Below are 15,301 nucleotides of genomic sequence, written 5' to 3' on the forward strand. Positions count from 1 at the left end.
GATAATGATTATGTATTTTCCCTAAAAAATGAGCACAAGCAGTTTGCCAATCATCATACATATGAAACAATTCTTGAATTTCCTTGACAGTAAAAGGTACTATAATTTCTTCTGGATCTAAACCACATAATTGTCTTAATCTTAATCTTCCCTTATAAATAATTTGGCAAATTTTTTGAATATAAGTCTGTTATTTTTTTCTGTGATTTATGAGGCAAGAAAATCCATTCAACAACATTACTGTCTTGATCAAGTAACCCTGTAGGAGAATTCTCAGTGTGGAAAACTAATAATTTAAAATTGTCCATGGAAAGAATTCTATCTAATTGTGCTTGTTGTACGTGCTCTTCTATCCAAGTAAATTCTTTTTCTGCAGCAGGGGTTAAAACACGGGGACTATCCAGTTCAGATGGCCCCTCTAGGCTTTGAAATAAATTAGTCCATTGATAAGTCGGTGTGCCAAGGCTGGGTCTCAACCAATTAATGTCTCCTAATAACTTTTGAAAATCGTTTCGAGTCTTTAAACTGTCTCTTCTAATTTGAACCTTCTGTGGAATAATGGAGACATCTGTTAATTTTTGCCCAAGATATTTCCATGGCTCCTGCCATTGTACCTTTTCTGGGGCTACTTCTAATCTATAGTCTTGGAGTTTTTCAAGGAGGTATTGGTAAATCTCCTGTAATTGTGATTGAATTTCAGAAGCTACTAAAATATCATCCATATAATGATAAATTAGAGCATTAGGAAATCTTTTTCTGACTATTTCTAGAGGTTGATGCACATAAGCCTGACATATAGTGGGACTGTTTATCATTCCTTGTGGTAAGACTTTCCATTGATACTGGTGAGTGGGTTGAGCCTGATTTAAAGCCGGGACAGTAAATGCAAATTTCTCGCAGTCTTGAGGTTGCAAAGAAATAGTGAAGAAACAAGCTTTAAAATCAATTATGACAGTGGACCAATGTTTAGGAATTAGTGAGGGGTTAGGAATCCCAAGCTGTAAGGGTCCTATTGGTTGTATAACTTCATTAATTTTCTGTAGATCAGTTAACATTCTCCACTTGCCATATTTTTTCTTAGATTCAGTCTAATTTAGTATTGGAAGGGTTAAAGAGAACAAAACGGGACAGAAAAAAACTTGTTGTGCTTAGTAGCAGCTTGCAATCTTGAGTCCAGCATAGTTCAGATAAGAAACTATCTCTCCCTGCCGACAGCCCCCTCCCTTTTTTTCTGCATTAACCATTTGGATATTGGGGATATTGTTGCAGATCCGGTGGCATTTGCTGCCGCTGTATCAGAAATGCAAGGAAATCATTATTTCTTCTCCATGTGGGAGGAACAATCTCATCCCCAGGTTCTAAATATAATAGTACTCTGTTTATTTCAGTAGGCAAGGTCAGCTGGAATTGCCGATGTGCCCCTGTGGACTAATGTGATGGGTCTGGAGGAGGAGCCGTGGAGTTACTCCGGGCTCCTCCGACAGTGGCTGTTGAACTCGAAAAGCATTTTTGATTAATTCCTGTAACTTATTAGTGGGTTTAACATGAGGCAGTGGGATACCACATATTAAAGCCTTCATATGAATCAGCAAATCTTTTAATAACTCTTGTTCGTCATCCCTTGTCTTGCTTTTCTTTTTAAATAATCTCTTCCATTCGCTACCACTAGAATCAGTGCTACTAGTTTCACTTTCTGAGAAATCCTGGATGCCCTCGTTATCAGTCCCTTCTATATCTTCATATCCCTCCAACGTCTGTTCAAAATCTTTCCTTTTTTGCTCCGTATTATTTTCATGAGGCAAAGAAGGTAATGGTCCATTAGGCATGTCTTTATCAGTTTCACAAGCGGAGCGAACACAAGAGCTAGTAACTTTAACTGGAGCAGCCTCATAATCTGATTCTGACTGCAAAGGTGTAAGAGCCATAGTAATCAACGTACACAAGGACCAAACTTCCTGTCCTGTAGGATCTCCATTCTGATGAGCGCGCCATAGAGCACGAACAACCTGTTTCCAAACCTTAAGATTTAACTGATTTCTGCCGGTCGGCTCAAACCAGTAACAATGCCTTCTTATTTCTCTAGCTAATTTCCTAAAAGTGTCTTGAGACACACTAACCCCAATGCTTCTAATCACTGAACGCAGCAGAGTCATACATTGACTCTCTGGTGTCGGGGAGTTCCCCATTGCTCTGTCTGGCTTGCCGAAAGTTTCGTGTAAACAATCGCAGACTTTTCCCCTTTTGGTCCAGTGCGTTCCCCGTACTTACCTTAAGGTCCCACGTTCAGGTGCCAAGTGTTGAGGGATGTTTAATGAACCGAAGAAGCAGAGTTAAGACGAGCACACAGGTGATTGATACTGGACAGAGGGCTACAGCTCGCTCAGGCATGTAGCAAACTCTGTACTCTTACTATCACTTTTATTGGGGTTTGGTTCAAGGTTAGTGAGTCAGCAGTTCATCAACTAAATCTTGTTTTGTCTATATTATTACAATAATGCATTGAAGACAACTTGCAGCTGTTCCCTCCCTTTCTGCTCTACACCCACGACTATTTAATCTTATCTTTTCTCAGGGAGGTAAATGTTCTGGGAACTTAAGACTGTGTGCAAACTTGACCCAGCACGACTAGCTTGCAAGTCATGTGGTATTCCTGATAGAAAATTTACTTCTTTTGGGCAGGACTTCAGATCCTTGTTTACAAATGTCCAGCTACACCATGGGTTCCCAGCTGAGGCAGCTCATCCCTGGGCCCTGTGGTTGTAGGTTCCCAGGAGGTATCTGAGGTTTCCCGGTTGAAGGTAGGGCTGGGCTGCCGATCACAGCCGCTCTCCCCTTCAAGATGGCGTGGTCTCTGAGGCAGAGCTGGCACCCCAGGAGAGAGTTCAGGGATAGTAGAGGCTGCCCGGCCAGGGGAGCCTGGAGCACCATTGCCTAGAATTCTGTGGAATATAACTGTCCCTCACTCACACATTCAGACACTCCCTGCTCATCCAGGCACTCCCCTTTCACTCAATCGCCCTCTTTTCCTCACTGCCGGTCCGTTGGTTGCCATCTTGGAACTCTCAATTTACTTTTTTAACCCTTACATGAGGATATTTTTTCCATTCACCTTCAGAAAGAGAGTGTGGAAGGAAGAGAAAGAGAGAGAAAGAGATCTCACTGAAGGGATGGGACCAATCCAGTGTTCCATTTACAGGATGGACAGAGTGCATTATAGCTCAGGCTGTGGGATGGGGGGTGCTGGAGAGAGATGAGCATCACAGGTAAGAAGAGCTCTGTCTCCATGCCCTGGAACCCTGTGTAGAATTTGGAACCTTATTCCAGGGACAATGGGAAAGCATTGAAAGTCCTTTAAAAAACACACACATATTGTACGAAAGTATAGATAACACAAATTCAGCATGTTGACCAATGATGCATAGCAGCTGTTCAGAAGACACTAGGCAAGTCATTCCAGTTGTGCACCCAGGGAAGGGAGGTGGAGGTAGCCCCACTGGAGCTGAGGCAGGTCCTAGCAGCACCAGTGGACGTCCTTGGCCTGGGCTGTCTCCCAGCTCCCCCTGCTCCACAGCAAACCAGCCACAAGGGAGTGCTGAGGAGTCAGCAGATGTTGGCCTCAGCAACAGGGTGTTAAGTGATGGGGCGGACGTGAGCCTGGGGGACCAGCCTCTTCTGCCACCAAGAAGCACCTCAGGGACCTTGAGTCACCACTAGTGTTTGGTTTCTGGGAAGCCCTGGTCTCCCAGAGTGTGTCCCTCTTCCCGACAAGGGACCGCCTGCAGGAGGATTTGATATGTGACTGCCTGCCGTGCTGAGCACCGAGCACAGGTTGGTCCTGGACTCCGTTTTGTTTGATCATTTTATTTTTTGGTGCCAGGCTCAGCACTGATAGAAAGCCTTCCAAGTACATTGGCAGGAGAGGGTACATTGGCAGGAGAGGGGACATTGGCAGGAGGAGAGAGGCCTGGACGCTGACCTCACCTGTGGGGACTGGCCGTGTGTCTACGGCCAGCTGTGGCTCCCCACCTGTGGAGGCCTCACCTGTGGGATGGCTCTTCTCCAGCAAGATCGTTCTGGGATGCAGGTGTGTCCGCATTGCAAGGATGTCCCTGCCAGAGAATGTTGTTGTGATCCCTTGGACAACAAGACGCATCTCCAAGCCCTGAACCCACAGCGCCATAATCACATTCATTCACAAAACAGCTCTGCACTCTGGGTCCTGCTCCCCCCATTTAATCGAGGATGGGGCCTCGGTGGCAGGGTGGTGACCTGCTCAAGTGGGAGAGAGTGCACCTGGGAGCCAGGAGCTGTGTTTGGACAAGGAATCATGAATTGATTTTATTTTTTAAATTTTATTATTATTTAAAAAATACTTTATTGATTTAAGAGAAGGTAGAGAGAGAGAGAGTGAGAAACATTAATGATGAGAGTGAATCATTGATCAGCAGCCTCTCGCATGTCCCCCACTGGGGATTGAGCTTGAACCCTGGGCATGTGCCCTGACAGGGAATAGAACCGTGACCTCCTGGTTCATAGGTCACAGCAAAACCACTGGGCCACACAGACAAGGCTTTACTGGACTTTTCTACTCTAGTGGTCCTCCCATTTCTCTGCCTCGAATGAGATTTGCTCATCTTTTTATTACCTTCTTATTAGAAGGGTTAGTCCTTGAGTTAAGACGAGTCCGTCATCATAGTTGGAACATCATGGAAACCAGTGGCTGCTTCTTTATTTGAAATGAGTCCTCCTCCCCTGGTACCGGTTTACTCATGGAGCTGAAGGGTCAGTCTGTGCCAGGGCTCCTGCTGGGTGTAGGGTTACAACAATGAATAAGTTGTTTGGACTCTGGCTGGAAGGAAGACATCCCATTAAGTCACCGCCCATTACTTCTGGACGCCCCCTAACAGCCCTCAGCCATCCCTCATCTCATTGACCATCCCCTGAGCCTGTGGAGTGAGGCTGGTAGCCCCATGATCCCCAGGACCACACTTTCCAGATGAGGACACTGAGGTGCAACAATGGGAGGCTGCCTGTGGTGGGGGGGGGCCGGGCTGGATGGGGCTGAAGCCACTATGTCCTGGTCCAGCGACTGTCCCCTGAGTGCAGGAGGCAGATAGAGGACAGGTGGGGACCAAGCAGAGCAGGTCTGGGCACAACAAGTAGGGGGGTAGGCGGTGCCAGGAACAACAGGGAGGGAAGGAAGAATGGAAGGGTTAGAGGGGTGACCTTTGTGTGGGACATGTGGGTTCTGGAGGTCCCGCCAGGTTGACAGTGAAGGAGGAGTTCACCCTCAAGTCACAGGTGGCTTCTGGGTAGCGAGACCCTCAGTGCTGGGCACCAGGACCAGGTGTGGGGCAGGTCGACCCCTTCTGCCCCCATTGACCCTCTCTCACTCCTCCCCTTCCCTGCACTATTGTGTGTCCATGGGCTATGCACATCTGTACATATAAAACCCTTACATGCAAATAGACCAAGCGGTGGAACAACCGAACAACCAGTTGCTATGACATGTGCTGATCAACAGAGCGTGTGAGAAGAACCTGGTGGGTGTTGGCTGCGACAGGATGGTGGAGCAGGTGACTGGGGCCCCAACCCCAAGGTGGGGCACCAGTCGCTGTCATCAGGTTGAGCCTCTGGTGGATACTGAAAATTATCTGCTCCCGCTTGCCATGGTCCTGCACTCACACCTGCTGCCAGCACAGGCCCTGCTCCCACCTATTGATAGCTGGAGCTGCCACGCGCACCTGCTGCCAGCGCCCAGTACTGGCCCTGATCACATCCCGTCAATGGGTGCAAGAGGTGGCAGCCGGCCTCTATTGCCCATCAGGGCTTCTCCACCTCCCCCTGCTCCTGAGGGGCTATCTGGGCAGCAGCCACCACTGGCACTCGCTGACTGCACCAGCCTCGCTCCCACCGACTGCATGGGGCTGGGCCCTATCAGTCCCGCCATCAGCAGGTGTGAGTGGGGTCCAGTCATCAGCTTCTGGGAGTGGGAGTGGTGGAAGCTGGGCTGCCAGTCAACGGGGGACCAGAGGACCCTGTTGGAGGTGTAGGGTAAGGACGTAGAGGATCGTCCAAGACAGCCCCTGTGCCCACCACAGCCTTGATGCTCACAGTTCCCTTCTAGGTGCACGCATTTCATGCACTGGGTCCCTAGTATGCATATAAGTTCTTTGGTTAAACTCTTACTACAGACAATTTTCAGTCTAAATGAAGAAAATGATCAGCAGGGCCTGGAGAGACTCCCACCCACATAGTAGGAGGCAATCTAGGCCATTTTTTCCTGATTAAGGGGAGCTGACTTGGCCGTGCCTTCCTCCAGGCAGCCCTCCAGCTTTCTTTTAGCTCTCAGAGTCTGTGCTTCCAGAAAAAGCTAGACAGACTGGTTGCACCCCCTTCCTGTGTCACCCCCTCCTACACCTGGTCTCGCCACCTCCAGCCAAGCCAAGCCCACATTCCCGGCCAGCCCACACCTGTGTAGGTTCATCAGTTGAGGGGATTGATGTGTCCAGAGGCAGGTTCTAGGGCTGATGGGAGAGTTAGCACCGTTTGTTCTGAGGCAGAGATTCCACCCTCAGCACTTTTCACATCTGGGACTGTGGAGCGACCCTGAGAGGAGTCCAGGTGATGGGGCAGGGCTGGAAGCTGGGCGCCAGGAGGTCTGGTCGTGCTTGACGACCCGCATAAGGAGTGTCAGGCGGTGTGGAAAGGGAAGTCCTTCGGGGGCAATCACGGGGCCATCTGGAGCTAAGGTGCAGCTGCGGGAACTGATGAGAATCAGGCACTGACTCAGGGCTGGAAAGTTCAAGCCTCCACGCTCCCAGGCTGGATACAGGAAGCACAGAACCATGGCCTCCTGCCACGACCTCCATCGTGTCCATAATTTTAGTAGCTTGTTCCTGTGTCCATTTGTACATTCTCTATCTTCACTCCTTCCTCATCGCCCCCTTTGACCAGGAAGTTTCTTTCAAAAACTTCACAGAACAAATCAAACATTTTAAAGTCCCTGGTTGGCGGAGTGGCAATGCCTTATCTGGGCCCATCATGTTCCTCCGAGGGGAGACATGGGCTAGACTTGAGACATGCTCGCTCCCCATGGGTCCTGTAACCAGCTCAACATTTTGGGAGCCTTTGGGCAGAAGTCTTAGGACAGGGCCAGCTGAGGCATGATTGCTCTGTGTCCGTGTCAGGAGCAGCCTCACTCCTGTCCAGTTAGATGTCAGCTCTCAGTTCGGGAGTTGGTGACGCAGGTGCTGCCAGGTGAGGCCTGGGAGCAAGCAGGCGGGCATTCAGTGAGAGGCGTTCCTATGGAAACAAAAGAGAATGATGAGAGGACATTGGAGGACCCTGTAACCCCAGGGTCTAGTGGAGGAGGTTTCTGGATGCTGGCGGGGGCGCCCCCAGAGCGGGTGGAGTTAGGCAGTGACCCCAGGTGCTCTCCTGGGCTGCAGGGGGCGTCTCTGGTTTCTCTGCCTCCTGAAGAAGGTCCATGAATGGGCTGTGGTGACATCTCTGAAGTGGAATCAACTTGTCTGACTTCCCTTTGCCTGGCTTTGGGCAAAGGTTCAGTTCTCAGCGACCCCAGGCCCAAGGAAGGGAGAAAGACTGGAGCACTGGTTTGGAGACTCACAGCCAGATATTGGGGGAATGAGAGGAAGTCAGGGTGCAGTCCAGTCCAGGCAGAAACCAACCCTCAATAGGCACCTCACAGTCTATCGGCAGGGCCCTGGGTGTGGTATGGGCTTGCCCTTATCAGAGAGACTCCCCGGGAGCCTAATGCTCTCGGATTTGCTCCTCTGTCTCACTCAGCACACGTCCCAGAGCCCAGTGTGGGCTGGGCTGCGCTGTGACGGGTGGTCAGCCCTGAGAGCCAAAACCTGCAGGTGGCCTGGGAGGTAACAAGGCCTGGCCCCCAGGGGAGATGGGGCCAGGAGGTGCTGCACAGGGTTCCCTCTGCTGCTGAGTGAGGTCAACAACCAGGTGTCACCAATCAACCCACCAGGTCACACAGAGTGAGACAGAGGAGCTGCCGGACACGGGGCAGAGGGTGTTCACGGGGAGCTTCTCTGTTGTAACGAGCATGCCCCACGTTGTCCTTAAACAGCCAGACACACCTTGAGTTGCTGGACAGCGTATCCTTTAAGGTGCCAGTGCCTTGGGATCCTCTGAGTATCGCCGGCTCCTCCTTCATTGGCCCCTTCATCCCAAGATGCCCATTGAGTGTGTAGAGACCCTCCTTGTGGGGATCTGGTGAGCAGGAGGGGAGGGGTTGGCTGTCCGTGGCCCCCTCACCGCACGCCTGTGCCTTCACGTGTGGGTCTGTGGGGAGCCCCATGTGAGGTTGGGGAGGTGGTAGTGACGTGGAGGCCATATCTCTGGGAAGAAGGGAGGCCTCTCTGCCTCCACGTGAACCTCCGAGTCTCCCCACCCTGAGGGAGGTGGCTGTGGTCTGGCCTGAGCCAGGAAGAGAACACGCCTCCCACCAGCCCGGCCCCAGTGAATTCCACAGATGTTAGTGTCTGTGTCTTTCTGATTCACCTCAGACAAATCGGAGGGCCCCTTGCCTCCTAGAATGTAAGTGCCATTGGCGAGATTGACCTCATAGGGACAGAGAGACCACAATCCCACCTACTCTACAGGTGTCTGTGTGACATGCAGGCAACAAGCAGCAGGTGGCCCAAGCCGGTGTGGCTCAGTGGTTGAGCGTTGACCCATGAACCAGGAGGTTGAGGTTTAATTCCCGGGCAGTGCACGTGCCTGTGGCAGGCTCAATACCCCATGTGGAGTGTGCAGGAGGCAGCTCATCAAGGATTCACTCTCATCATGGATGTTTCTATCTCTTTTCCTCTCCTTCCTCTCTGAAATCAACAAGAACATATTTTTTAAAAAGAAAGGAAGAAAGAAAGAAAGGCTGGTGTTGGCCAATGGAGGAGAAAGTTCCCTGCAGAAGCGAGGGTGAGAGAGCAGCCTTCCTGGTGAAACTGCTTCCACAGGTTCCATGAAACAGCCGCTCGGCTGTTCCTGGGAGGAGGGGACTCCGAGGCCGGCTTGCTGGCAGCTGGCTTGCTGGTCGCTGCTGCCCAAGGCCCCTTGTCATGACCCTCTGAGCCATTCCTACCCAGGGGCGTGAGCATAAGCCCCTTCTCCAGAACCCCATTAGAACTCCCAGCCTGGCAGGGATTGGGGGCATAGAGAAGCGAGCAGCTCAGGTGTCACCTCAGGGCTCCAGGCCAGAGCTCACCCCCCTCAGCTGGATGATGAGTGTGTCCACCTGACTCGCAGACACAGGTGAACCACAGGAGGGGCTGTTTGTGAGAATTTCCCTGATTGCAACACACCCCGCAGATCTGTCCCTGAGGTTGCGCAACCCTCTCCCCTATAAAGAGGGAGGCGCTGTGGCCTCTGGAATCTGTGGCTGTGCCTGCAAGCCTCCTCCTCCTCCTGCCCTCGCCCAGCCTGGCAGCCAGCATGAGGCTCTTCCACATCCTGCTGCTGCCTCTCTGCCTGCTCTTCGCCCAGGTGGGCCCAGGTGAGCTGGGGACCCTCGGGCACTGTGCCCAGGGCCGGGGACCAGGTGAAGGGAGCTGTGAGGACAGCTGCAGACACTGTGTCCTGTCCAGGCCCTCATTTTGTCAGACAGATATGACGGCTTTACTCCAGTTATGCCTCAGGGTGCCCATCTGGAAAGTGGGTAGGAAAGTTTCCTCATCCGGAGGTTTTAATATTTGTGGATGGAACCTGCTCAGTTTGGATTATTTCTTAAACAGACATGAGTATTTGTGGAACAGAGCACGTATGTTCTGGTGACTGTGTGAAGCAGAGGAACCTTATTTGGGGACTCATTGGGTGCTCTTCACAGCTCTCTGGGCAGAAGGAAACCCCACTTAGAGCCCTGCTGCTCATCATCACCTTTGGTTTGGCGTCTGTGGGCACCAACCTCAGATGGAGGGCACAGACCTCAGATGGAGGGCACAGGCCTTTGCATGAGCAGCCCCAGAGATCAGTGGGGGTGAGGTTCCTGGGAGGGCACCCTGTCTGCAATGCCCTGGGAAGGGCTGTGTGTCCTGCAGTCATGTTAGCTGTGAGCCAGGAGCCTGACATGTTTTCATTGCATCCTCACAGGTGCTGGCCTCCTTGCGGGTATGGCTGCTAAGGGTCTCAAGTGCCTTGAAGGGGAGCACTGCTATTTCTCCTGCCCGGAACACACTAAGCAGATTGCAACATGCTACAGAGGAGCGGCCAGGTGCTGCGGTTGAGCTGGAGCCTCGGGGGAGACAAAGCCACAGGAAGGTCTTGTAAGCATCATTTTCCTAGAAGAAAACCTTTTTTTAAAGCACGGCTCCTTTGGACCCACATGAACCCTGTGTCTCCTTTCTGAGGAGGTTAGGAAAGCCAGGTTAGAAGCCAGACAGGCCAGGCTGCTCAGCCTGCAAGCTCAGGACGAGGGTGGTGAGCAGGGCTGGGGACACATCACCACCCTCATGTCATTACCAAAACAACATGCTTATAAGTAGTTCCTGTGGCTTCAACCCATGAACCAGGAAGTCACTGTTTGATTCCTGGTCAGGGCACATGCCTGGTTTGTGGGCTAGATCCCCAGTAGGGGCCTGCAGGAGGCAGCCAATCAATGATTCTCTCTCATCATTGATGTTTCTATCTCTCCCTCTCCCTTCCTCTCTGATATAAATAAAAATATATTTTTTAAAAAAGAATGACCTGCAAATTCACATGTAGCTGTGGATAAACAGCCTGCTGGCTTCAAGCAATGATTTTCAACTGGTGTGGCTGCATGAATTCCTAACACATGCAATGCTGACTCTTTAGCCAGGGGCACTGACCTCATTTCCCTTCGATTGTCCAGTAAAACAATCACAACAACCAACACAGAAATAGCTGCCTGCTGTGCATGACTCAAAACTATGCCTACTTTTTGTCAGATTGGGCAAATATATATGTCTTGGTGTGCTGCAGAGGTTGAGTGGTGAGTGTGTGTGCCGTGAGATGGAAAAGGTTGAAAATTACTGGCCTAAAGGACTGCAGGAGCCAACCTCAAAGGAAGCCGACTCCAGCCTGCAGGCGTTTCGGGTCCAGGGGATTTGATCACCTTGGAGGAAAGCCAGAGCCTCCTGGACCGGGTCCCAGGTGGTTACCAGAGCAGACGGTGCTGACTGGAACCCAGCACCCTCTGCTTCCCCTGGTTCTGCCTTCCTCTTCCCGCTCATAGACCCCTGCTGTCCTCACATGTTAGGATGGTCCTTGTGCCCTGGCTAGTGGCTCAGCTGCTTGGAGCCTGGTCCTGTGCACCTAAGGTTGTGGTCTGATTCCCAGGCAGGGCACATACCTGGGTGGCAGTTCCCATCCCTGGTTGGGTGCATATGGAAGGTGGCTGATTGATGTTTCTCTCTTTTTTTTTCTAGAATCAATGGAAACATGTCCTGGGGTGAGGATTGAAAAACAGAAGTAAAGATGATCTTTGTGGTGAGAGTCCCCCATCTCCTCAAGCTGCTGGCTCTTGAATAAACCTGCTTTCCTCCATCACACCCTGTCCCTTGAGTACTGGCTTTCGAGTGGCAGGCAGCTGAACCTGGGTTGGTGTCCCCAGGACATTGTTCTGTCGAATGTTAAGTATCTGTGCCTGGAGGTGTGTTCACAAGGGACGTCTTCTTCGCATTGGGATGTCTTTCCATGTCATTGGCTCAATGTCAGTTGCGGTCAGATAGACGTAATGGAATCCGATGATTTAACCATCTTTAATTGTGCAGCACAGTGGCATTGAGGGCATTCACATTGTTGCAGCCTTCATCACTGTCCATCTCCAGAACTTTCCATCTTTCAAAGAGCAACTCTGTGCTTATTTAAACACTCACTCCCCCTCGCAGGGCCCTAGCCACCATCGTTCCACTTTCTGCCTCTGACTTTGATGACTCCAGGAACGTCATCTATGTGGAATCCTACGGCATTTGTGCTTCTGTGCCTGGCTTATTTCACTCTTCATGATTCCTCTTGGTTGATCCATGTTGTAGCACGGGTCAGAACTTCCCTCTTTCCAAGGCTGAATAGTATTTCTAGGCGGATAGGGGAGGCATGGTCACACGGGACCCTGGAGCTCAGTCCCAGATCACTTAGCTGACAAGACAGCAGGTCCTTTCACGTGTCAACACTCCAATGCACAGCTTCCACAATGGGGTCACTTCTCCTCCAGCACCTGCCCCATCAAGTCACCCTGACAGAATCCCTTCTGTACCCTAGCTGCTGCCCAGGGCACATTAACCCCTTCTGACTGGCTCAGAAACTGCTGTTGGTAAGGGTCCTTTCCAGCACAGGGTCTGCAGGAGGCTCTCGGGGTTACATGGTCTCTCTCCTTCTCTGTGACTTGCTCTTTCTGTTCCCTGGTGCTGTGGGGTGGCGGGGTGACCAGGTCACCTGTCTAGGAGAAAGCCTCCCGTTCTGGGGTTGACTGATTGCGTCTCTGAGCTGTAGTTTTACTTGTTCCTCTAATGTCTGTATTTCCTGTAAGGTGTTAGACCTAGAGACTTGATGAGTTTCAAGTTCAGCCAGACTTTGGGCCAGACTTTCCTGGGTCGTCCTGGGTGCATCCCACTACATCCCACAGGGATGCACCCAGAGTGGGGACAAGCCTGGTCTCAGAGCTGGACTGGGACCAGCAACTACCCTCTATTTTCCAATCCTCCTCATCCCTCCTGGGGCTCCTCACCTAAGGGAGTTTTGCTTTGTTTTTGTTAATCCTCACCAGAGGCTATTTTTCCATTGATTTTCTTTAGAAAGAGTGGAAAGGAGGGAGGGAGGGAGAGAAAGAGAGAGAGAGAGAGAGAGAGAGAGGAAACAGATGAGAGAGAGACACATCAATTGGTTGCCTCTCCCACCCACCCAGACCTGGTCCAGCTAACCCTGGAACGTACTTGTCCTTGGCTGGGAATCAAACCCGTAACTTTGGTGTGAGGGCCGATGCTCACCAGGATTTTAAAGCAACCACTGAGCACTGTTTGGGGTCTGTGATGTCACTCAGGGGTGTTCTCATCCCACCTCCCCTGCTTCCTCCATCAGCTGGGAGGTTCTATAAGGAAGGTGTGTCCTTCATGCAGCTATTGTTTACTGGGGTGAGGGCATCTAGAGGTTGATAATGTGCCTGCCGTTTCCTCACAAGACAGAGTGGCCCCAGGATTGCTTAGCTTTAAAAAATTTTTCCCAATTAGAAATTATTTTATTAAAATTGTTTTCAATTACAGTTTACATCCAATATTATTCTGTATTCGTGTCAGGTGTACAGCATAGTGGTTAGACAACCCTTCCTTTACCCCGTGTCCCCAATATTTTCAGCCCCCGCCTGGCACTGTCCATAGGACTCCGGAGCTTTCCCAGGGCAGGGAGAGGCCGTGGAGACCTCATGGGGTAGCTCAGTCACAGAGGCTGCTCGAGGGCAGGTGAGCTACCAACACCTTAACCGGCATTTCCTCTCTGCCTCCTGCCCCAACAAGGGGTGCTGTGTCTAAACTGACCAGGAGGGCGGGGTGAGGGCAAACATCTGTATGACATGGAAGTTCATTCGTGCTTATGACCTAGCGACGCAGAGGGGGTGATGGGGATCCGTGATGGGCCATTAGCAGTACCCCCTCTATTTGATGCACATGTATTCTGGGCTCCTGGGGACCTGAACCAAGAGGAGGCCAGAACCTGTAAGGAGGCAAAGAAGACACGTCAGGCTCCTGGCTGGCAGCCAACGTGACTGCACAAGACTTGATGACACAGGACACACAGCCCTTCTCAGAGCATTGTGTAGACGGTGCCTCCCAGGACCTTCGCCCCACTGACCTCTGGGCTGCTCATGCAAAGGCCTGTCCCCTCAATATAAGCTCTGTGACCTCTGCCTCATGGCCGGGGCCCTCCATCTGAGGTCTGTGCCCTCCATCTGAGGTCTGTGCCCTCCATCTGAGGTCTGTGCCCTCTATCTGAGGTCTGTGCCCTCCATCTGAGGTCTGTGCCCTCTACCTGAGGTCTGTCTCCTCCGTATGAGGTCTGTGCTCGCTGCCTAAGGTTGGTGCCCACTGAGGCCATACCAGAGCTGAGGATGAGCAGCAGGGCTGTGAGTGAGGTTTCCTTGTGCCCAGAGAGCTGTGCAGAGCACCCAGTTTGTCCCCAAATAAGGTTCCTCTGCTTCACACTGTCACCAGAACACACCTGCTCTGTTTCACAAATACTCACGTCTGTTTAAGAAACAATCTGCACCCATCAGGTTTCAACCATAAACATTAAAACCTCTGCATTAGAAAATTTCTTACCCACTTTCCAGATGGGCACTTTGAGGTGTAACTGGAAGTCGTCATATCTGTCTGACAAAATGAGGGTGTGGACAGGGCACAGTGTCTCTGGCTGCCATCAGCCCCACACCCAGTCTGGCCAGGCAAGCCAGGGGGAACCCCCACCCTGAAGGGGGTGTGGCCAGCCTAAAAATGGCCCTCAGTCCCTCACCCAGGCTGCCCAGGCAGCCCAGCAGGACCCCCACCCTGATTCAGGACACCCTTCAAGGCAAACCAGCCGGCCCCCACCCGTGCACCAGGCCTCCATCCTATATAATAAAAGGGTAATATGCACATTGACACTAACAGCAGAATGACTGAGAATGACTGGTCACTATGACACACACTGACCACTAGGGGGCAGACGTTCAATGCAGGAGCTGCCTCCTCGTGGTCCGTGCACTCTCACAGGGGGAACTCTGCTCAGTCACAAGCCAGGCTGATGGCTGCCAGCACAGCAGTGGTGGTGGGCGCCTCTTTCACCTGCTCAGCAGGGCTAAGGATGTCCGACTGCATCTTAAGCCTGCTCCCCACTGGCAAGTGGACATCCCCCGAGGGCTTCTTGGCTGCCAGAGGAATTTCTGAATGCCAGCTTAGGCCCGATCCAAACGGGGAGGAGGCCTAAGCCAGCAGGTGGACATCCTCTGAGGGGTCCCAGACTGCGAGAGGGCACAAGCCGGGCTGAGGGGATACCCCCCACGCCCCGAGTGCACAAATTTTTGTCACTGGGCCTCTAGTCTATCTATATAAAAGCCCATGGACCATGCCTCTAGTGTATATATATAAAAGCCAGCAGAAATATCAGAATGACTGGTCGACCAATTGGTTGCTCCTCGGGCAGTTGTGGTAGCAGCTGCTCCTCAGTTGGCAGCAGCTCCTGTGGTGGGCGCTGTTCACAGCTGTGGTGGCTCCTCTGGCTGGTGGGGGGAGGCTTCACACACAGCTGCTGTTCCTCAGACAGAGGGTGTGGTGATCAGGAGGCTGCT

General features: G+C 51.7%; 1 protein-coding gene across 1 annotated transcript; it reads left to right on the forward strand.

Moving 5' to 3' along the window:
- Positions 1 to 9,304: 9,304 nt before the first annotated feature.
- On the forward strand, positions 9,305 to 10,636 carry DEFB1 (defensin beta 1). The gene is given in 3 exon segments (XM_036303904.1): positions 9,305 to 9,529; positions 9,943 to 10,014; positions 10,123 to 10,636. Coding segments are annotated over 3 exon segments (267 nt in total). The 5' UTR covers positions 9,305 to 9,468; the 3' UTR covers positions 10,257 to 10,636.
- The last annotated feature ends 4,665 nt before the right edge of the window (positions 10,637 to 15,301 follow it).

The sequence above is a fragment of the Myotis myotis genome, unplaced genomic scaffold (assembly GCF_014108235.1).
Source record: "Myotis myotis isolate mMyoMyo1 unplaced genomic scaffold, mMyoMyo1.p scaffold_m19_p_39, whole genome shotgun sequence".
NCBI classification, from domain to species: domain Eukaryota; kingdom Metazoa; phylum Chordata; class Mammalia; order Chiroptera; family Vespertilionidae; genus Myotis; species Myotis myotis.